Source organism: Sitophilus oryzae, unplaced genomic scaffold (assembly GCF_002938485.1).
Source record: "Sitophilus oryzae breed Bouriz unplaced genomic scaffold, Soryzae_2.0 scaffold_1502_pilon_pilon, whole genome shotgun sequence".
Classification (NCBI taxonomy): domain Eukaryota; kingdom Metazoa; phylum Arthropoda; class Insecta; order Coleoptera; family Curculionidae; genus Sitophilus; species Sitophilus oryzae.
Window position 1 is genome coordinate 1,683,596 of NW_022146173.1, and position 25,377 is coordinate 1,708,972.

Below are 25,377 nucleotides of genomic sequence, written 5' to 3' on the forward strand. Positions count from 1 at the left end.
TCGAACGATAACAGGGTTGGCGACTAGGGAACGTAAAAATTACGCGTCAAATAAACTATCCGGCCTGAACGATAGGGAATCCGGTGATGATAGGCCAGACATCATATATTATATATAAAAAAGACATGTAACGAACTAAAAACGTTACAGGTTTTATAAAGGAGAGATGACACTAGAAGAAATCTTCCGTGAACTACACTGGACCAACAGAGGGCTAAAAATAGATGAAGAATATCTCAACCATCTAAGATTTGCTGATGACATAATCTTAATTGCCAATAGCCCTGAAAAACTGCAAGCATAAATTAACAAACTAAATACAGCTAGTAATAAAGTGGGTCTCAAAATGAACTTAAAGAAAAGAAAAACTAAAGCAATGTACAGGGTGGTCGAAATTGGTCTGTTTTAACAGAGAAAACCTATTTCCTGACTAGATAGAGTAAAACCGACATAGATGTCATGGCTCGATTTCTGAGAAACGTTTAATGGCGTAAACCGCCTGTTGATATTTTCACTGCCAACTGAGATAAGGGGTCTTTTTGAATTTTTTACCATTTTGTAAATTGCCCATAACTTTTTTATTTTGTGGAATAATAAAATTCTGTAAAAACATTATTAAGGCACTTTTTAAAGCACAATTATGTGGCGTAGTCAGTTTTTTTCTATACTTGCTTTTTTAGTCAGAAATAATAAAAAATATAATTTTTTAAATGGAAATCATAGTTGGCTATGAACTTAAAAAATTGCTGGCGTTTAACCCTAATAGTGTAGTGTATTATAAGTTTGATTTAAGTAAAAAGACTAATTATCTGTCCCTAATCTATCACATATATTATGCCAGGATTATACCTTTGAAATTATTTTTAGTTTTCTAATTAAATTATGTTAGGGAAATTACAATGACAAATAGCGGCATCGCTGCAGATTCATCTTTACTATGAAACTGTCAAAAACTGTAGGAATTACGCTGACATTTGACGTATTCATTTGTTTTCATTCAACTTATATTTGACAGCGCACGGTTATGGGTTTTCTGCGGTAGTTGAAAGTTTAGAAGCTAGCTTTTGAATCTTTTGAACAACTTTCTAATAATTATTAGTATTTATTGCAAAGAAAACTATTTAAAGTAGTTTTTAACTATCTACGATGGTTCGCCAGTGCATAGTTGGTAAAAAGGTGGACTATTCTAACCCGGGAATTGATATTTCGACGGTAAGTGTCATTACGTTTTTTTTACCTTTAGCCATGCTTACAGTAGCGTTTCTAGATAATTTTAGTTATAAGTAGATTATTACAAAAATACGTATATTTTCTTATTTGTTGGCGCTTTCGATTGTGAAATTAGAGTTACCCTCAGTTAGACCTCATAGGCAAAACTAGTTATAATCGAAAGTTGGTCTGAGGCAATCCCAATCAATTTTTGATAAAATTCATCAATTTTTGATAAAAAAAACATCACGCCACTGATCCAAGCCAAATCACAGAAAGATAGACGAAACTGAACCGTGTTGTCATATTTATGTACCCATCTCTTTCTAACTCTCATAAAAGTGTCAAACCATGTATGATTCTAAAAATTGAGATTTATGAATGGAGTGTTCTGTCTAACCATTTAGATGTCTTTGGGAATAACCAAGAGAGACCGTTAAAGAATAGAGTGGACACGACAAAAACTCAGGTAATAGATGTCATCCACAGAGTGGAATCCCTCAAGTGGCAATGGGCAGGATACCTGGCAAGAAGAACGGACAACAAAAATTACAGCGTGGTACCCTCGAGGAATTAAGAGACAGCCTGGTACCCTCGAGGAGAAGAAGACCGCAATTATTACCGCTTTCCCGTTCAAAATATTCTAATAAATTTGCGATGAGTTTTTACGGCTATTAAGCTATCTTGTACAGGGGGTAAAAGGTGCTTTGGAAATGTTTTCATAAAAATACAATATTTTCCATAGCAAAAAAGTTACAGCGATTTGTTAAAAATGCATATTTTTGAAAAACACCCCGTAACTCCGAAACGGTAACAGATATCGATATGCGGTTTTCACCATCATGTTTTTGACAAAAATTGAGCTCCAGACACCGATATTAGTTTTTGTCTAGCTTCTATAGAAAAGGGTGTTTCCATTTAAAAGCGTCGAATTTGACCCACCCTGTATATTTCGCACTACAAATGGTTCTAAAAAGAACAATTTTCCACTGTAAAAGTTTTTAAAATCGCAATTCATTTAAATCGAAAACTCATAATACAAAACTAAAGTGTCGAAACGAATCAAAATGTAAATAAATTTTTATTTAATATACCTAAATAAATTAACGAATAAAATGAAATAGTATTTCTTTCATTATATTTTTCCAAATCAGAGAAATATTCTAGTATTATTGGAAGCACAAAGGGCAAAGTAACAGAGAAGAATAGGAATAAATAGAAAACAACCTTGTTAAGCTAAATGCAATAAAAGCGAAGTGGATAAAGGCCTCTTAAAATTTACAATTCGATTTCTTTTACGCTTTAAAGGAATAGTATAAAAGTCCAATCTTATTAAATCTTTATTTATTAGAAAGAATAAGTAAAAATTCCTATCCGATTTTTTTATATTTATATATGGGTGTCCCAATATTCCGTGCATGGACATAAAACTACTACGTATTTTTGGAATCGAAATAAGTTCAATGGACACACTTTACCTCTATACAAAAGCGTTTCGTTCCTCCGTTAGAGGGCATCAATTATTTCGATTTAAATGAGATTTGTGTGTCTATGTTTTGCTAAGTGCTTTAACATTTGACTTTGACAAAGATCAAGAAAAAGTACGGGAAGGGTGAAAACTACCCCCACCACTACATACATTTTAGTATAAATATCATTTAAGTCGACAGAAGACAGACCTGGGGGCACGGCAGTGCCCCCGCCAAGTCGAGCACAGCCGTACCATACCATCCTTTTCTTGAAGGTATTAGCGGCACTTTTGACCACCCTGTAACTTCGTTGTTGATAAAGCAAGAATATTAATTTTCACTACACTTGAAGACATACTATAGGTACTTCTAGATGCGTCACAAACTCCAAATTTAGAATTTTAGGTAGCTTTAAGCTTGTAACCAAAGGAAAAAATAAAAAATCTCAAAATATCCTTATGGATTAAAAGCAGTGGCGTAACTATCGATGTGCCGTGTGTGCGAAGCACACGGGCCCTAGGATTATGTAAAGTGATCTAAAAGGAAGCCAAAAATGCAATAATATACAGGGTGTTCCATTTAAAAAAAATCATCCCAATTCACTCACACTTTTTTGAGCCACCCTATAGAAGTTAAAATATTTTCTTGAAATACATCCTAGTACATATTTTAAGTTTGCACTTAAACAAAATTCCTAAGTTTTTTATTTTAGGAGCTACAGATGCCCGACGCACTATTGCCGGACCCTGTAGATACCCCTAACTTTACACCGTTGAAAAGGATTAAGCGCCAGCATTTTTTTAAGTTCATAGCCAACTATGATTTCCATTTAAAAATTTATATTTTTCATTATTTGTGCCAAAAAGAGCAAGCATAGAAAAAAATCGACTACGCCACTGAATTGTGCTTAAAAAAGTGCCTTAAGAACGTTTTTACAGAATTTTATTATACCGCAAAATAAAAAACTTAAGAGCAATTTTCAAAATGGTATAAAATTCAAAAATACCCTGTATCTCAGTTGGCAGTGAAAATATCAACAGGCGCTTTACGCCATTAAACGTGTCTCAGAAATCGAGCCCATGACATCTATGTCGGTTTTGCTCTATCTAGTCAGGAAATAGGTTTTGTCTGTTAAAACAGACCAATTTCGACCACCCTGTACAATACACGCGAGTTAACTCCATTAAAACACCCTAATATTTATTACCGAGCAAGATTTTTATTTACTTCCGTTGAATAAACAACCATGAAGAAAACCGACATAAAGCCGAAAAACGGGGAAGTATGTTATATTTTCGTCGCTGATAGCCGTCACCTTTCCCCCAAGCCCAAGTCGGATTTGCACGCGCGCCTAATTGCATTCGCCCAAATGCATTCCGTACAATTGAGTTTCCGTTTGCAGCCCGAGTTTTCCGGCCGGATTATAATAAAATAAAACCGAAAATTTGTCGCGAAAAAGCCGCACGAAGTTTGGCGAATAATTTCGAATGTGAAATGTAGAGTTAACGCCGGTTTTTCACATTTAATAGGTGTTTCAAAATGAACGCAGTGAGGAGTCTATTTGCAACAATTTAGCCTAAATTATATCCTATAAAAAAAGATAAATATTAAGGTGGGTCAAAAAAATTGACTATTTATACTCTAAAAAAGGTTGGTAGACACCTCAAAAAAAATCTCTCCAAGTATAAGCTCTTAATTTTAATGGGAAGGTCCTCCGCCTTCCAGTTTTCTATTTTTTCCGTTATTATTAGAAAGAAAAATTCACATCTCGGTATTTACTATTTGAAAAGATATCTCGTCTCACATATTTGTAGGAAATTCAATTCTCTACAAAAAAGGTCTCTTAAAATTATTTTGTAAACCTCACCGTTCGAAAGTTATTACAGGTTAAAGTTTGATTATTTTAAGGCAGATTTCTTTTTTCTTATGAATTTTATAAGTCGTTAACAAAAAATTATTTCTTTTAAAATTAAGAGCTCATACTTATACTTGGAGAGAATTTTAAGTGTCTACCAATTTTTTTTTCAGAGTATAACGTGAAAAAAATAGCCGATTTTAGTTACCCACCCTAATAAATATGTGGTAAAAGTAAGAAGAAAACCCGTTAATTAGATATTTTAATTATTGTCTCTTTGACAAACGTATCTGAAGCGGCGACTGGAATGTGGGTAAAATAGCAAGATTGGCATATTACCTACAACTTTATATACAAGGTCCGGCAATAGTGCGTGCCCGACGCACTATTGCCGTATCTGTAGCTCCTACGAGTAGAATAAAAAGCTTAAGAATTTTGTTTAAGTGCATATTTAAAATATGTTCTAGGATGTATTTCAGGAAAATATTTTAACTTGTTGTATTTTGTATTGTATTTTAACTTTAGGATGGCTCAAAGAAGTGTGAGTGGATCGAGATGTTTTTTTAAAGGAACACCCTGTATATTATTGCTTTTTTGGTTTCCTTTCAGATCACTTTACATAATCCTAAGACATGAGTAAATATATTTCGATAATTTCAGACATGGGCGCCGGAAGAATGAAATTTAGGGGGGGGGCAAGGTAAAAATGAATAAAAAATTGACATTTTTGGTAATTATTGGGAAAACTGGAAATCGTCCGATCTTCACCAAAATTGGTATACACCCTATTTTGAAGTCGTAGATTACGAATCTGAACGTTACGAATCTTTTTTCTTGGCGGTCTCTTACCGTTTTTCAGAAAACCGGAAAATAATTTCAATATCGAATTTTTCTTAAGTTCTCATATTTTTAAGGTTTTCTAGCACATATTTTGTTAGGTATTCAATAATCAATAATGTTTTTGCTATTTTCTGTTACTTTTTTAACCAATTCTATGCATAATAGAGGAAAATTTGCTAAAATAAATTTGTAAACAATCTGAAAATGTTAGATTATAGCTTTGTTCGGGTTCTTGTTATTACCGATTCTGAACCGTCCAAGAACTCTGCAGCGCATGCGCAAATGAAGTAATGTCTTCATATTTCCTTCTGCGCATACACATCACAGTTCCAGGACGGTTCAGAATCGGTAATAAGAGAAACCCGAAGTAAGTTTATGTCTTTCTGGCATTTAAAGCAACGTTGCCAATGCTAAACCTAAATTTAGCGTGTTTTTTTTCGCTCATTCTGGAATTACGAAAGGCGGTCGCCAGAAGAACGGCTCCTTCCCATAACTGCTATTTTACCAACGAGATCTGACTATTTATACCCACGAAGTTGCACGAAAGAGTTTTGATTGCATTGGTTACAACTTCCATGCAGAGGGTGTTAATCTTTTGTTGTTATATTATTAGATTAACTAAAAAAAGATTTACCCCCTCCACAAAGAAGTTAAAACCAATGCAATCAAAACTCTTCCGCGTAATTTTGTGTATATAGGTGTATATTTAATTATTGTCGATCTCATAATAGGTAATTTACTTAAAATCCGTAATCACCCGAAAAATAGAAGATTCTAGACCTAATCTAGAAAATTTCAAATTTCTAGATTAGGTCTAGAATATATTTGTCTCTCTTATTACATAGGAGAGAGAAAGACGGATATATCAAATGTCAAACTTCCATCTGGTCTCAATTTTCTTTGCAATTTTGTTAAGAAAAGTGTTTTTCAGTAAAATGTTGGACATTTTTCTATCCCCAATCAAGTGTGGCTTTTAGATAAACTATAATATAATGAAAATATAGTGAAATTATTACTTTATAGGGCCGAAATAAAGAAAAATTCAATGTTGAAATAATTTTCCGTTTTTCTGAAAAACGGTAAGAGACCGCCAAGAAAAAAATAGATTCGTAATCTACGACCTCAAAATAGTTCTGTATACCAATTTTGGTGAAAATCGGACGATTTCCAGTTTTCCCAATAATTACCACATTTTTTATTATTTTACAGGTAACACCTAACAATTTCATAATAATGATTATTTTTTTACAGATGGATGTAAGAAGATAGCTTTTATTTTTATTGTTTCAGTGATCCAGGGGGGGGGGCAAATGCCCCCTCTTGCCCCCCCTGTCCGGCGCCCATGATTTCAGAGATATTAGTAAATAAATGAAAATTATATATTTTTCAGCACTTCTTAAAAAAATTAACTGTTCTGAAATCTTAAAAAAAATATTAAAAATACAAGAACTGTCCTGAGATCAAAACTATATTAGGTATCTACTTTAGATAATCTGTACTTACTTTGCTATAAATATGGAAATCGTAAATCATACAGGATGTTCTACACCCAACTATCTAAAATATAAAATAGTTTTTCTTGTTTTTTTAGGTTATAGAATTAGAAAATGAACATTTTTTGTATTTAGAGTATTTTAAAATTTTTAACGGTTTCGTAGATATTCCCGGTTTTATATTTCAAATGGTATTTTCCATAGTAAATTTTTATCAAAGCTACCCAAAAATGTTTCACTCTTATTTTATCATTGAAAGCGCCATATGAAATAATACTGCGTGTATCTGCAAAACTATTAAAAATTTTGAAATACTTTAAGTACAAAAAATGCTCATTTTTTAACTCTGCATTCAATAAAAGAAAATAATATACAGGGTGTTCCATTTAAAAAAATAAAGAAAAAATATTTTATATTTTAGAAAGTTTGGCGTACAATATTGAAGATCCTGTATGATTTACGTTTACCATATTTCTGCAAAGTAAGAACAGACCCTCTAAAGTAAATACCTAATATAGCTTTCATTTCAGAACAGTTCTTGTATTTTTATTGATTTTTTTAGAAGGGCTGAAAAATATATATTTTTCATTTTTTTTAATATCTCTGAAACTATCTAAATATATTTACTCATATCTTAGGATTATGCAAAGCGATCTGAAAGGAAGCCAAAAAGGCAATAATATACAGGGTGTTCCATTTAAAAAAAAATATCCCAATCCAGTCACACTTTTTTGAGCCATCCTATAGATCATTCATCCTATAGTAAGTAATATTTTCCTGAAATACATCGTTGTACATACTTTAGGTTTACACTTAAACAAAATTCCTAACTTTTTTATTCTAGGAGCTACAGATGCCCGACGCACTATTGCCAGACCCTGTATATGGTTCATACCAATTAAACTTTTAGTCACGTGATTAAGCTTGACCGGCACAGCGTTGTTCACTTTTACATATTTTCTTTTAATTCAAAATATTTTATTAAACAAAAATAAATTAATTATAAATATATAAACAGTTACTATTTACATCAACAAAACTCACCTCCTTAACAGCTCTTAAGGGACATAAAGGCCCATTACTACAGCTTTCCCGTTCAAAATATTCTAATAAGGTTACGATGAATTTTTTGCAGGGCCTATTAAGCCATGTTGTACACTTTCCACTAAAAGAGGTTCTAAAAAGAACAGTGTTCGACTGCAAGGTCTGCTAGTAAATATTTTTAATCTTATATTATCACAACACAATTCATTTAAACCAAAACACACGTAATACAAAACTAAAGTGTCAAAAGTCAAGGACGTCTTTGCTGCAGACTCTGCGATAAAGACCCTGAAACAGCGGAGCACATAATATGTCACTGCTATATGCTATTTGGGCTCCCATCCTATCAAAGACCTGCATAAGTTAGTGCAGTGTGCAGATATAGAAGAATTGGTGCAGATATAGAGAGGGGAAAAATATCCCCAAATCGTATTTTTAATCATATCTTAATTTTTTCAAATGGAACGAGGGTGGCTCATTAGCATATTTGGAAAAAGCATTTTTTTACGAATAATTTGATACCACACATTTGATATTTCGAGTCAAAAATTTTCGTTACAAACCCCAAGTTATAATTTTAAATAAATCATATGCGAAAATGTCAAAAGTTGACATATGATATCTCATTCTATTCAGGGTGTAATTTTTTATCGAATAAAGTAAAAAAATACCGAGGGTGCCATTTAAAAACCAAAAGTTATAGTCATTTCCGGTGAAACAGGAAGTGACCTAAAACAATTAAATACGTCAATCAATCCTAATTTACGTCATATACTAACATACCAAATCTCGTTTTTTAACGAAAAAAATAAATAAGTTATAGAGCCCAAACCACTTTTGAGACGCACCCTGTATATTCACATTACCCCATCGAAACATAAGAAACTATTTGTAAGGCATTATAAATTACGACACTATCTGGTGTAAGTTTCCCGAGTAATTTTAATGAAATATAAAAAGAGCAAAAGCCAATCTTCCGAAGGGTTTTTTAATAAAATCGCACCATATTTAATAGTCGAGGACAGTTTGAAACTATATCCAGACTGAGACGCTAACCGAAGCTGCATTTTTCCGGAGCCGGCGGGAAAAGTTTCCGGAGATGGAAACTTTACCGTTGTCCCCGGCGCTACATTATTCCTGGAATATTTACTCGAAACGTCCCCGGTAGTTACTGTTCGGGGAAAGTTTGGACGTGGCCCTTCTCAGGACCTTCTTAAAGAGAAAGAAACAATAGTACTGAGGAAAAATCTTTCTTTCAATTTTTTTATATTGAACATGATAATACTACACCACCTATTTTTCAGGAAATCTGTATTACACACAAGTTACTGAATTTAGAAGACATAGATCTGTATGCATGAAAAAACGCTGAAGTTGTGCTATTATACAAAAAAAGAGTTTATAGAAATATAGAAAACTATAGACCAATAAGCCTTCTCTGATACCTATACAAACTCTTCACTAGGGTTGTAGACAACCGCCTGACTACGAAACTGGATTCCTATCAGCCAATAGAACAGGCTTTCAGCTTAGGTAGACTTTCGAAAAAGCTTTAGTATTATCGATCAAAGAATTGAAACCGTCATTGAAAGAACAACTGAGTACAATATATCGGTACATTTGGCCTTTGTAGACTACCAAAAAGCCTTTGACCATCGAAACCTGGTCATTTCTAGCTGCAATGAAGGACGCGAGAATCGATTGCAGATATCATTCCATTATTAAAAATATCTATGATAGCGCTACCTTCCAAGTTAAATTCGATGATGACCTCAAAAAAGAAAAAATATCACTTGACAAGGGCGTGAGACAAGGAGATACCATCTCTTCCAAGTTATTTACACTGGCACTGGAAAATGTCTTCAAGAAATTAGAATGGGAAAATAGAGGTCTAAACATCGATGGGGTACACCTTAGATATCTTAGGTTCGCAGACGATATTGTCTTGCTGAGCACCGACATTCAAGAACTGAACCATGCTAAAGGAGCTAAATGACCAATTCGAGAATATCGGCATGGAAAATGAACAAAACATTGCCCTAGACAACGTTGTTATTGAAAACGTAGACCATTAAATATATTTAGGTCATAAAATCAAGTTGGGTAAAGAGAACCAAAATACGGAGATCAAACGCACGATCCATTTAGCATGGCTTTAGCATGGGTAACATTTCGAAATATGATCGATACTTTCAAGGATAAAAAGGTACCCATCAACCTAAAGAAAAAGGCTTACGACAGCTGCATCCCACCTGTGCTTACGTATGTATGGCTTAGAGACTATGGCAATTACCCGAAAAATAGCAGAACAACTGCGAGTTGCACAAAGAGCCATGGAAAGAAGCATGTTAGGAGTCACCATGAGGAAAAAAATGCGGAACACCCACATACGTCAAAAAAAACTAATAGATGTTGTTAAAAGAGTATCAAGTCTGAAGTGGCAATGGATCGGACATGTGGCAAGACAGGATCCAGACCAATGGTCCCAAAAAGTCTTTCTATGGAGACCTAGGGGAATAACAAGAAGTGTGGGCCGACCAAAAAAGAGATGGGTCGATGACGTCAGAACAGTGGCGGGAAGACAATGGATAAGATTGGCTAGAGATCGCGAAGCATGAAAAAACCTAGAAGAGGCCTATATCCAACACTGGATGGAACTAGGCTGAGAAAGAAGAAAGAATCAGATCTGTTGTGCACAAGTTAATCCATAGTCACTAGCACATAAGCCTGACACATAATGTTGAAAACCAGAGCAGAGTAAAAGCAGAGCTAAAACCCTTTCCTATGTTTTCCCTCTCAAGTGTGGTTGGTTTGGTTTGGTGCCAACTGCCCTACGCATTACTTCAACCTCAGAAGGTATCCTCCATTTTGTCGTATATCTTGTCTCTGTCCTTTCTTTTCCTCTTCTATATTTTTATTCATTATGCTCCTTAGTCTGCTGAAACTATTTCCGTCGTTCTCAACTCTTAGAGGAAAACTTCTGCTACGTTATTTTTTGTAACTTTATGCCCAATCTTGTTGCATATTTGTACCCGGTTTGCTTCAAACTTTGGACACAAAAACAATGGGTGTTCTTGAACTAAAGGTGTGTTCATGAACCAAAGACTCCAAGACCGGTCCTAGAGTGTGATATATAAAAATCTACATTACCCCATTTTCTTTCGCACAATTTTTTAATATATCTGATGAATGTCTTGGCGCTGATGAATGTTTGCCACTGTGCAGAAGTAACTGCATAAGTAATCTGCGGGCCTCTGCAGTATATTCTAGTCCCCTTTGATAAATGAGGTCCCGTTTTTCCACCAGCAGATATACTACAGCAATTCCTGCAAGAGTTGTAACTACTTCTTTTGAAGCAGGTCTGTACAAGACTGCAGACCAGGTATTTTAAATGCCTCTAGATGCAACAGTTACAAGGTATAGCTATAACAACATATTTACCATAATTATACAAAGCAGGGAAGTCTGGATAGATTGTGTACCCATTAAAGCTGAGGCAACCTAGTATAGAGAAGGTTCAAAAATGTCGTAATAACTTTCCCCGTAAGCCTATCCAGAGATTTTGTACAGGCATTTAATAAGATTGGAGCATAATTCCTTAGGTTCTAGTCTTGCTTCTCCAAACAGAAAGTGTAGCATGTGATCTAGAGCTCAGCAGTGATATATTATGTGCTCTGCTCTTTCATGATTTATATCGCAGTGTCTGCAACACAGACTTCCTCATAAAGATTGAGCTTGCTCGGGTGACATGTTCAAGAAATCTGTTGAAATCTACAATTTATTTCTAATGGGCATTAAAATCGGAAGTTTTATTATCATTAAATTTTATCAATATTTGTCTGACAGTATACTGTTAGTGTAATATTCTTTCATATTTTTTTAACTTACAAAGAGCAACATCTTAAGTAATTTTCGACACCTTATACCGTCCTTAACATAGCAAATTAACTTAAAATGCGTAACTTAATCTACTCTCCTCCCTCCTTACACAAACTTCGACTTTCTTTGACGATCGACAAAATAGTTGAGCTTATCAAGTTTGGAAACTTTGGGAGAAAAGTTGAGACGTGTGTGCATGGCATTTCGTTTAACGTGTACACTTGAAAGTTTTATTGCTCCCTTTAGAGAATCTGTTTTCTACTGATGTACTGAATATGTATGACGAGAGATGCACAGAAAATCTGAGTCACTTTTCGATGCTCTTATAGTTATATGAGTATTAAGAAGATATTTTATGTATTGCTTTTATTATCTTGTTCTCCAGTCTTGTAATTTTGAAGTTAAATTAAACCAGATTGTTTTTTGAGCTGGCTGTTGGACTTATTCCACTATGTTCTTTACAGATCTATTGTAACCCTCTAGATCATATTATATACTTGTGTATAAGTAAATCACTATGGAAACTGTCGCAAACATATCAACGACTTCCATTTATCTTCTTTTTTTGTTGCATACGAGGTGCTTCTACTACTCTATCTATCCTTATCGAGGACCTATCGTTCGCGCGCCAAATTTGAACATTTAAAAAATTTAATTTGTAAAATGCTTATATTTGAACAATAAATTGAATGTTTACTGTCACAAAAATTAAATTATATAAAAAATACATTTAGCCACTCCGTACGAATATCAATATTCTTAGGAAATCTAACCAGAAAGTATGCATGTGGCTTAATATAAATAAAAGAACAACTGAATACTTTGCTTGCCTATGAAAAGATAATTCGGGGACCTTTATACTTTATATTAGAACTTTCACACACTAAACACTTTCTAGTCATTTTTACAAGTATTTAGAAAGTCCAATGAAAAAAATAGAAATATAGTTGCACAAACTTAAAATTAACTTCTCACGGAACACACTTGCATCCTTGGCTATATAAAAGCGGTCGATAAAAGAGTAATTAATATAATTTTTACAATAAAAAACGCAAAAAACAAGTCGTTACATAATGGAAATAAGATTATGACAATATGATGGCAATAAAAAGTTGGTTTCCATAACAATGTATAATTTGTACCAGAGAGAAACTAATAACTAAAGTGAGAGGGCTTGTCGAATAGGGCATTACGTAGACAAGTTTATTTTGTCACCGCGCATCCCAGACGCGCATAGCGTTTAGGCGGTCAAAAAAGGAAGTTTTCAACTTTGCAAGTTAAACATCTGACAGGATTAATTAGATTGTCAGTAGCTTTTTCTATTTCTTCGTTCTAGAAGGAGATAACTAAAATCTGTTGATAATCGGAGCAAATCGGAGTAATAAATTGTTTTTGACTGAATGTGCCTGTTCTTTTAGCTTGTTAGAAGAGAAGATTATTATCATTATTGATTATTTCAGATTCCACGATTATTCCTTGGATTATTCGGCATTTTTGTAATTTTTGTTTTGTGGTTGAGACCCAGACAAAACGTTTCCTTGAAAGGTAAGTTTTATCTCGGTAATTATTTTAACATACCTAATAGTAATAGTGAGTGCACATAATAATCGTACATTGCTAATTTAATTTAATTTTTTAATTGTTGATGTTTTAAAACATCACATTCTTTTCTGATACCTATGGAACGACTAGATATTATACCTGGTATTATTTCCAGTAATACAAATTATTTTCTTTAACTGCTAGCTTCTTGTTATAGAATAAAGACTATCAAAAACATTGTATACCTACGGGATACCTACTGATACTCTGTGCGAGCTCCCAACCGTGCTTCCCTGTTCACTCCCAACCAAGTTAGATAAAAAAGATACTGAAGATTGCAGCCTTGAGTTGGAGTATGGCAAGGAGTATGGAGTTAAATAAATTATTATGTTCCTACATTGTATTTTATTTATAGGTTTTAATGCTTTAAAGTCTAATAATAAATTTTCGTTGTCAACAAAATAATCTAAAAAAACTACGAAGATTTCTTATTATAAATTTGAAAGATTAAGATTCGGTTCAAATATACAAATTTTAAATTTTTGGCGCCAGTATATAGGTATGACACAGTCTTCAAAAATTAACGTTGATCGGTCTCTCTCACTTTAGTTATTAGTGTTCTCTCTGATTTGTACTTTCTAAACCGTATTATTTTGGAAATACGTGCAACTTTTAATAAACATGGGCGAAAAGTAAGGTCCTCGAGAAAGACAAACCTATTGAACGTTTCATAAGTGCAATAAAGAAGGTTTGAAAATGGCATGTCGTGATGTTGGAGACATATTTTTTAATGCTAAACTTATGGCGTTGATTTATCCACGTATCAGTATAATGATCTAGGATTGTAACCTCCTTGTCTCAAGATTATATTATTTAGTAGTACTGTTTCGAAAAAAAAATATATAATAGCTTGGAGATTAAAAAGAATTTCAATGGAAAGAATTTGCTTGAATGAAAAAATTGCTTGGAAAGAATTTCACATTCGTCAAGTTATCGCACTGACATAGAATGTATACTACCGTTTATTCCTTTGCAATATACGGTTTATAATATCTGCTAAAAAAACCTAAAGCGTCCTTCAATTTATTTCTGTAATCGTACATTTTCTGTTTTCTGGTTTCTTCTTAAAGGTCTTAAGAAATTTCAATCGTGGGGTACTCGGCTGGTACTTATAGGCTGGAGTTCTATTACCATAAGTTTGGTTTTGGTAGAGAGCGTTGATTTTAAGACCGAAACGAGATTTCCCATATCCTCTATCTTATTTATTATTTGCTGGAGATCCTCTAAAGTTGGTGCTAGGATTGCCGTATCATCTGCATATCTTATATTGTTAATTGGAAGTCCGTTAATCTTAATTCCTCCACTTTCTCCTTCCAGGGCCATTTGAAATATCTTTTCGACGTATATATAGACATATATTAAAAAGTATTGGTGACAATATACAGCACTGGCAGACTCCTTTACACACATTGAAGGTGTCTGTGGATAAGTTTTTGTTAACTCTTATCTCCGCGGTTTTCAAGATATAAATATAGTATTTCTTCAAGCTTTACATTTTACAATATTTAAAAAAAAATAAAAACAACTTCAGTGGTCCTTCTGAAAAATAAAAGCTTCAGAAAGGTAACATTATCTTTACTTTTTTTTGACGAAATTCTCTACCTAACTGAAAGCTTTAAACAAAGGTCGCGATGTGTGCATGACGTTATGTATAACGTGCACACTTCAAGTCTTATTGCTCACTTTCCAGCATCGACTTACGGGAGCGGAAGCACGCTAAATCCGGATATGAACCGAGACGATCCAGATATTGTGCCATTACTTTCTACGCAAAGATACGCCTGCTTGTATAATTAAAAGCTTTGTCGAAGACATGCATATCGAGCGTGTAGTCAAAATGCCTGATGAGGCTTAGCTCAGTTTATACGAAGCTGCGGAGAAAGGATTAAAATTGAAATATCCTAGGGAAATTGAGGTGTATGGAGTTACATACTCTTCCGTCTTAATAGTGGATTTTGTCTTTATTTGCTTTATAATCAGAATCGATCTAAAACATAATTTAAAATATACAGGGTGTTTCAATAAACATGTGTCATCTCTCGTGGGGAGATTCCTCACGTAAATATAAGATTTATTTTTCATATCAACATAGGTCCGATTCACCTTTGTTTCGTAGCTACAGAGTGTTTTAAAATAGTTCATTTCTTTAAGTTTTTTCCATAGCAACGGTTAAAATTGCCTTATATCTATCAAAGATAGTAGATAAAATAGTACTTTAACCGCAAAGATAGATTAAAAGATAATTTAACAGCGAAGATAGGTTAAAAACTTTATTTCTTCTCGCACGTTTTCTAATTGCTTCCATTTTTGAAAATTTTGGTATTCCTTTTCATAAGTTATTCGGGATTTAAATGGAAGTAGTTTGGATATGGCGTTTGTCGCCTCAGCCTGAATATCTGTTGGTAATTTACTTATTTCGTTTTGAGCCATTTCTGGCTCCAATTCAATCAGCAATCGGCACGAAAGAGAATTAAAAAATATTGACTCAAAACTGACAACTAAAGAGACAGCTTTATTTATCTGTCAAATTACATAGAAACCAACGCCAACCCAGCACAATATTTTTTCTACTCGTAATAAATTCCTTGAAATAATAATTTCTGAATATTTTTTAAAACGTAACTCGCTATGGAAAGAAATATTTTTTTATACACGACGATAAAATTGCATTATCGTCTCCCAAAATTAATTCACTCGCGATTTCATCGCTCGAATTAATCTTTTCGATCGACGATTAAATACAATTTTATCGTCTTGTATAAAAAATAACTTCCTTAGCGATTTTTTTCTACCTTCTACCTAGTCAAATGTAGAAAATTAACCCAAAAGACTTAACGTACTCTAATCTCTCCTGAACTTTCTCGAACTTTGACTCTCTTTGACGATCGACTAAATAGTTCGCGGCACGGAGTTGCAAACTTTCATACATCGCGATGTGTGTATGGCGTTTGGTTAACATGCACACTCCAGAGTTTTATTGCTCACTTAACCAGAGTCGGTCGACTGTAAAAGTGAGGAAAATTCTGATACGAAAGGAAGATTATTACAAAATATCGTTTTGTTTTCTAGATACAGTAGCAAAATGATGAATGAAAATTTAAAAAATGTAAAGAAAACAATCTTGGTCGCACTTTATTATACAGGTTGGTTCGAACTGTATTGCGAAAACTTCGGTAGCATATTCTGCTGATAAAAGTAAGTAAAAAATCGTATAAATATATGTCCTAAAATACTTAGTTTCGGAGATACAGGGTGGAAAAGTTTCATTTTTATTTTCATTTTTTCCAAATAATTTCTGAAGTAACGTGAATATTTGGATGAAAATTGGTGTCTGGGAGTTTTTTGACATGAGAAACTTGATTTTGATGTCAATATGACTCCTACTTGTAGGGGGCACCACCTACATATTTTATTACTGTTTTAAAGAGTAGGTCATAACTTTTCGTCCGTACCTGTATAAAACTACTGAGTGAAAAAATATTCCTTTTCGTTATTTTTCAACCTAACCAATACTAACGAGTAGAAAAATATACATTTACGCCTTATTTTACGCCAAAAAATGTTTCTTAAAAAAATTAAGGTAAATATCGCTTGCGGGAAACCGTTCCCCAGATATTTGGATTCTTAGTCAATATATGCAATCAATGACAAAAATTAAACACGTTCACTAGATAGATAGATTTTCGAAACGTTCTGATACAAAAGGTTCAAGAGAAGCTGTTTTAAAACCTAACTGTCAATTTTTTTAAAATTTCGTAATTTTTGAAAAATCATATTTCCGTTAAAACCATAGATTTAGTAAGAACAAATATCACATTAGACATTTTAACCCGATCAAACAATCGGAGGTTGACTACGTACTGTAAAAACCAACTGAGATAGAGAATGCGACTTTGCCGCATCTCAAATTTGCGCCTATCTACTCAGTTTGATTTGCAGAAAAGGTGACTTTAAAACCTTTACCGGATATCAATAAATCTCAATTTCTTAATTAAATTAATAGTTTATTTTTAAAGAAGCATGCGCTGTAATATGTTATTAACCAGAGGATATATGCGTTACTATTAAAGGACATGTTTACTGTTTAGTGTGCTGAAACGTCTAGAACTATTGGCAACGTCGCTGCTAGTCTTCCAGAATGAAATGAGACGTCCGTCCCACTACCCCTCGCGCCGGCCCTTTTGGTGTGTTTGAAGTCGGAATCAAGACGAAAGTGAACTTTCAGTGTTTTTTCGGTGGTTTTTGTTTTTGTTTAACGTACTTTTGAATCTGCGAATTCAGTATGGTACGACAGTGTCAAGTGTGTGGAAAAATAAGCTCAAATTACCCGAATTTGTCTTTTCGCAGGTGGGTATTGTTTTCGTCATTGTACATAGGCGTCCCACAAGGGAGCCTCTCACAATCAAAATAATTTCTAATTATATTTGTAATTAATCTATTAAAACAAGAACGTAGTAGCCAGTAACTGAATTATAATTAGTCTCAATGACTACCTAACTGTTGTAGATCATAACAAATTTGAATATAAACGTTGCATTTGAAATTTTATTATAAGCCAGAAAGTGACATTTTTTTCTCAAAATTGTGTCATTTCTGGTCATTATATACGATATTCTATAGGAATTTTGCTCAACAAATAAAAAAGATGTACCCGACCTTTTTTACATTTTATTGCTTTATTATATCTGCCCCTTCGGCCTTGTTTAGACAATTTTTTACCACTGTACAAATACCTCTTCCTAGAGTTATTTGTACGGTGTGTTTACCTTTTTTTAGAATGGGACGAACAGTAAATCATTCTTAGACTACTAGTTTTATTCATACCTATATACAGAGTGACCCAGGCCTCCAAAAAAGCTTTTTACCTATTACTACTAGCTGCTCTCGCCATCTAGCACTCGCCATAGTAGTACGTTTTGTACTCAAATGCTATTTTCTGCTTTTATGCTTTTCGTTTGTCGAATTGAGGGTTACAGCAAAGTCGGCCTGACGATGGAGATAAATCTCCGAAACCGGTCGTTGAATGGCTGTTCCCTTCAGTCTGATGAACTTAATGCAGAGAATAAGCATATATGTAGGGGTTAGGCCTTAATATTTTTTTGCTTCTTGTATTTTGTTTATTTATACAAATCCTACCAAGCCTTGAGCTCCATCTACGGTAACGTAGATGAAGCTAACGTAATTCATTATTATGCGACAGAAATCCCATACTGTAGCACACAGGTTTGATACTTTTAATGAATCAATTTTCAATTTTCTCATTAAATATTGATTTTAGGTATAGGAAGTTACTAATAATACAAGATTAAACAACTATTACACAGTACTTCACAGGAAGCTATCGATTGCGAACTAACTAAATCGTTACTAATTACTAATTTTGAAGTTCTTTTTAAGATCAAAAATGGTAAAACTAAAACCTAAACTATCATTTCGGATTAAACGGGAAGTTTTAAATAATGTTGCCTATTCTAAACAAGAAAAATTTATTTATAAGTTTTATAACATCTCTAATTAAATTTGGACGAAAATAATATTTCTGTTTGCTATTGGTAATTTTCTCAGGGAAAATGCGTAAATAAAAATGACTTTTTAAGTCAAAAAAAGTCAAAAATACAAGTTATTCCAAAAAAGGACTGTCCTTTTCAAAAAAGAACAGGTGGCAACCCTAGGTATTTCTGGAATGGAAATTTAATGGCAAATCTACAACTTTAGTTTGAAAATATGTTCCGGCCACCTATGTTTACAAAAATGTCTAAAATGTGCTTTACTATTGCCTCCATTATCTGAAAAAAAAATTTAAAGAAAAGTCACCAACCACAAACCTAATATAGAACTGTTTCGGAAGCCTGAGTCACCCTGTAAATATTCAAAAGTAACTGAAAGTTTATATAGAATTATATTTATTTAGAATATTAGATTTATATATTTAGATTTATTCTTATAGAATTTTCGAAAACTACCTACTAACGTTTCAACATAAGTATATGTGGGATATTAATTATATTATTATATTAGACCTTATAACAAAACTCATCTGACGAAAAAGTGTTAATGTAGTATATTAATATGGAGTAAAAATTTTACTAATTACTTTACTTTTACTTTACTAATTAAATTCGTTCCAAAAAACAATACGCCACTGGCCATGAGCCTAGTTGCTGGGGTCGGAAATTTTAGACTTCTCTGTCTCTTCTGTCCTTGTCTGACACATTGGAATGTTTGATACACTACCAACGAGTATTTATGAATGAGATGTTCGGTCTATATTTATAATGTCTTTGGTTAAAACGATTTGGTGCTAAAGGTCCTACCAGAACCATGTTATCATAAATTTCCTAAAATGTTTGTCATTTACAAAATTTAAATAATTTTTAGTTGCTTGTAATAAGTAAGTAAATAACTGAAATTGTTAAAAAAAAGCAATTTTAGTTTTATAAATGATAATAAAAAAACCCAGAAGTAATTTTTATTTGCTAGCTTTAGATATTATGCGCATTTTGATAGGATTTATTTTAAATTTTTTTCTCTCAAAACAGCTTGTTAAAACAAGCTATTTAGGTTGTAACTTAAAGTTAGTTTACCTTTAGGTTAAAACCTAAATACGATTTTTCAAAAATCGCTAAATTTCTAGAAAACTTACACTTATAACCTGTAAGTTTTAAAACCTATAGGTTTTAAAACAGCTTCAGTTGAACCTATGATACTAAAATGTTTCGAAAATGATTATTAGTTCAGTCAAATATCTTTCTAGTGAAGATCTTTAATTTTCGTCATTGATGACTGATTATTAAGAATCCAAATAATATCTCGAGAACGGTTGCTAGCAGCGATTTTTACCAAGAGACATTTTTTTACGTAGGTAAAGGTAGAAATGTATATTTTTTACTCACTAGTGTAATACAGGAACGGACGAAAAGTTATTACACTTCTAAACAGTTAAAAAAAGTGTCGCCTCCAACAGGTCGAAATCAAATTTCTTATGTCAACAAATCTGAGATACTAATTTTCATCCTAATACCGAATTTAGTTCAGAAATTATTAGGGAAAAATCGAAATACAAATGGAACTTCTACACCCTGTATCTCCGAAACGAAGCCTTTTAGTACATAGGTTTATACGAACTTTTTTACTTATTTTTATGTGCAGAATATGCTTTTGAAGTTTCCAGAATTCAGTTCGGCCCACCCCGTTTATTAATATCGTCTTAAAACATTTGTATATCTGATATTTTGTATGTATTATTACTTACCATTCATCTCGAGGATCTGGCAAAGTCCTATGGACACTGATCATATCACTGACGTACTGATTAAAGGCGTTTTTCTGCCATCCATCGTCAACCATTTTCTTCACAGCCTCTGGAAAAATAAATTAAATATATTGAAACAATTTTTTATTATTATTACCAAGATTATTCGAGTATAGTGTATTATATTGGAAACAAGAAATAAGTTTATGCTTTCAACATGTTATTTAATGTTACTTTAAAGAGCTGTTGAATTGAATAAAAAATTAAATAAATGTAGTATAGTATAACAACCCAAGTTCTTTCAACAATGTTGAAGAGGAAATATTTTGGCCAACTGTATAACAAACTAGTGATGGGTTGTTATTTAACTATCTGTTATTTTATAACAATTATTTAGAAATAACATAACGCAACCGTTACTACTTCTAAAATATAACAGATATAAAATAACGACACGTAGAGATCGACCGCTCGTGAAACGAAGTCGGCGCTCTGCACCGCCACGAAATTCTATGCGGCTTGAAGCAATTCCAAAAAACAACTAGTATGGATGGATATTATTACGACTGTTATTTCGACAACCATGGATACAGGCGGCGAGATACAACGGACAACGGAGTGGGGAATGCGCTACGGCGAACGTAGCTGCATCGGTCGATGGTCGTGTTGGGCTTGCAACAAGTTGGAGAATAACGTATAGAAAATAAGCAGTCATTTTAGATACGTTGTTTTATAACCTGTTACGAGCATAACAGGCGGCGGTCGAGATAATCGGAGTGGGAAAGTAACGCTGCTGCATCGGTTGATTGTCGATGGAGGTTCGAAACAGGTTGGAGAATAAATCAGTTGTTTTAGATACATTGTTTTTCAACCTGTTACGAGCATAACGGGCGGAGGTCGAGATATTATGGCGCTGTATGTTTCAGTACTTAGTTATTAAGTTTCAGTTAGTCAGTTATTTTTATTAATATCTCTACATATATACTTTCATTGTTTTTGCTACATTTTAAAACTCTTCGAAGACAATTTTACTAAGACTTACTTTAAGAAATTGTGAATGGTGCTTAGAAATTTAGTGATTAATTTATTTATTATAATAATGAGAAGTACCTAATAAAAAATGGAAATAACAACTTAATTAATTATTTACTAATATGTATATTTTTCTAAAGAAATGCTTTAAAAAAAAGTTTTTAGTTTTTCTAAACTTCCCAGTCTTAAATTATTACAATACAGTACTTGCAAAGTAATAGTTTTGTATTTTTCACCACTATCTAAGACTATTACTGTTCTAGATGGTGATAAGAATAAAAATACTATGTTAAGAAAAGATGTAACACTATGTTAAGAAAAGGTAGCAAACACATTGAGTATAATATTAATTTTAAATAATCAAAAAACAAATTTACTGTTCAGAGATAATGATATAACAAACGATAGATACTAAAAATACACTATATTACTTTTCAACTACTTAAACAAGTAAAGGCTAAATTATACAGACTTCAAATTATTTGGAATCGCACTAATTAATCTCTTGAAATACTATAATTAGATATTACCCTTGTTTATACAGTATCTCCCCGATTGTCTTTATAAGAGGAAATAAAGAAACCTGTTATTTTTAAGCTGTTATTTTAAGCTGCTTTTTATAAATAACTATAACAGTTTCAACTGTTATCTAAAAATGTAAATAGTCTTGCTCACCACTATAACAAACTATTTAAATGAAATAAAGAAATGAAAAGGGTCTCTGGAATAAAACTAGTTTTTTCCAATTTAAACAATTTGCATATATATATAAACGGGATTTGGTTAAACTATTTAATACTCATTTCCAACTACAGCCTATTGCTGCCTTCCCGTTACCCTACGCCACACGTCTCGATTTAGAGCGTCATCAGCTTCTAGGTTACGAGCTTCCATTGCTTCCGTAACCGTTCCGTTCCAGGATTTTCTAGGTCTACCTCTCTTTCTTCTGCCCTGGGGAGCCCATTGAAAAACTCTTTTTGGCCACCTGTTCTCCGGCGCAGAACATGTCCAAACCATTTTAAGCTGGATTTTTCGATTCGATCCAGTACTCCGATGCAGTCTCCTCCGATGCATTCATGATACGCCTGACCTCGATGTTTGTCTTTTTTTCCATCCTAGATATACCTGCACTTCTTCTAAGGTAGTCCATTTCAACAACTTGAATTTTGCGCTTCGCGTCTGCACTCAGAGTCCACAGCTCTGAACCATAGCAAAGAACTGACTCCACCAATGTTCTTCCAAGTCTCTTTTTAGTTGTTGCAGATAAGTTTCGGTCCCACCAGAGGCTGTTAAGACATCCAATAACTTGTTTGCTCTTCTGAATTCGGGTTTGTATTTCTTCTTTGCCCAAACCCTCGTTGTTGATAGTAGCACCCAGGTATTTAAATTTGTCTACTTGTTGAATCTGGACGTTATCATTAATGAAGACTTCAAAACAAGTGTTGGAATTGACAGCTAAGTATTCGGTCTTCTTTAGACTAACCTGAAGTCCCCATTTGTTGTATACTTGATAAAGCCTCTTAGTCATGAACTCTAGATCGTATGAGTCCTGCGCAATCACGACCTGATCGTCTGCAAAGCTCAGGGTAAATAGTGTGTTGTCCCCAATGGGTATTCCCATACCTTGATATTTCGTCTTCCATTCCCTAAGGGCTAATTCGACGTAAGCGTTGAAGATCAGAGGAGATAAGCTGCATCCTTGTCGCAACCCTTTTGTGGTGTTAATTGGATTAGATAGCCTGTGTCCTATCTTAACGTACGATTCATTTTCTTTATATAGCTATTTTATTATCTTAAGCAAAGGTCTATCTACTTCTAAGATATTCAATACTTCCCATATCTTGCTGCGGGGAATAGAGTCGTACGCTTTCTCCAAATCAATAAATGCTAGATGGACTTCTTGATCTACTGCTATCTTTTTTTCCATCACCTGCTGCAGGACAAAAAGGTTATCTGTGAAAGATTTCCCCGGTGTGAATCCGCTTTGGTCTTCCGAGATTTGTCACCAATACTGTCCCTGAGCCTACCCTGTAGCACCTTTCCAAAAAGTCTGCTGACCGAACTGTTAATGCTTAGGCCTCTATAACAAGTGGGGTCGTTACGATTTCCCTTTTTAAAGATGGACACTATGTGAGCCACTCGCCATTCTCGGGGTAGTTTACTTTGCAGGCAGCACTGGTTAAATAGCTCTGCCAGACGCCAGCGCAGTCTTTGGGTTCCACACTTTAACAATTCGGCTACAATATTACCAGGACCTGGTGACCGTCCATTTTTCATTCTTCAAACAATTTCCATAAAACTGTAAAAAGACGCATTATTTCCAAAGCACATTTGCCGGCTGTCATAAAAGAAAGTCTTTATCAAAACTAGAATTGAAAAGGCCCTTAAGCATTTGGAAATTAGTCATCGCCAACACAATGAACTAGTCGATAAAAATAGGCAAATAATTAAAAAGACTTATCGATGTCGTTTGTTTCCTCGTACAAATATTCAGCAACAAATAAACTGTAGATTTAACGGTTTAAATTATTTTAAATTTCTCGAGCTCTGCAAATTTGATGCATATAAAGGAAAAACTTTTCCAGAAGATGCGTTTAAATCTCTTCTTCTTCATTATGGCCAGTTCTTCGACCGAGTGTTACTGCGATCTGAACTAAAAGTGGTTTGGTTGAACTGATGACATTATTGCAAAAAATAACTCTAGAGAACTAATGCAATTTTTAAAAGACAAGGAGCTAGAAGATGCCTACACCGAAGTGTCAAAATTGTGTAATAAGGTATTGACAATACCTGCCACAAGTTCATCAGTAGACCGCAATTTTTCAACACTTATTAACACAACTTAAAATTTCACCGCACGCCCCTGTAAAACAGTTACTGAGCACTAGATGCATTAGGTGCACTGTTAATGAGTCTCTGGGATGTAAATGTCAACAATATAATCCTAAGACCCTAAAATAATGTTCCCTTATTTTGTGAACTCTATTTAGGTGTTTTTCACGCAACGATTACAGTATAATATTTACATCATTATCCAGAATTTCCCTCCTTCTATGTCCCTTAGAATTTGAGCAACACTAAAAGAGAGACGGTCTCTTTAACGGACTATACTCCAAATCGACCCTGTGTTCCCACAGGAAAACCCTAAAAGAGGGCGGCTGAAGTGAAAGGGGGAGCGAGAAAATTGGGAAATTCTGCCGTACTTATTTTCTTATCATAGAGGCACCGGAAACGGCGCTTTTCCGATAAGTAGAAAAGTTTTCCGGGGCTCGGGAAAACCTGCGACTGGGACTGGATTTTTTCCACCCTCATTTTTCGTCACATGAATTTTCCAATCAGCGTGACTTGAGGAAGCTTTAAATTTGGGGAAATTTATATTTTTCTTTACTCTAGTAGTTTTCGTTTCCAGGAATTTATATTATTACTAGCTGAGCCGGTAAACGTTTTTTAGCCATATATAAATATTTCTTATGAGACAACAGTCATTTTTATTCACGGGGTTGAAAATTACTGAATTACTAATATCGTTATTAAAAATATGGGTTGATGGTAAAAGGGTGAAAATTTAGGGTTATATGTATTTTTAATGCCACATCATAAAAAAATAAAAATAAAAAAGTTGTCCAAAAAATTAAAAAAAGGTGGGGCAAACCACTCTTATCACTTAGGTGTATAAAAATAGATTACAACCTATTCCCAGAC

At 33.7% G+C, this 25,377-nt stretch overlaps 1 protein-coding gene across 1 annotated transcript in view; it reads right to left on the reverse strand.

Moving 5' to 3' along the window:
• LOC115878243 (putative polypeptide N-acetylgalactosaminyltransferase 9) overlaps positions 1-25,377 on the reverse strand; it is a gene marked incomplete in the record, with an annotated part of 411,764 nt that overhangs the window by 258,090 nt on the left and 128,297 nt on the right. Inside the window, 1 exon segment of the mRNA XM_030894670.1 lies at positions 20,644-20,752. Coding sequence (XP_030750530.1) covers positions 20,644-20,752 — 109 coding nt within the window.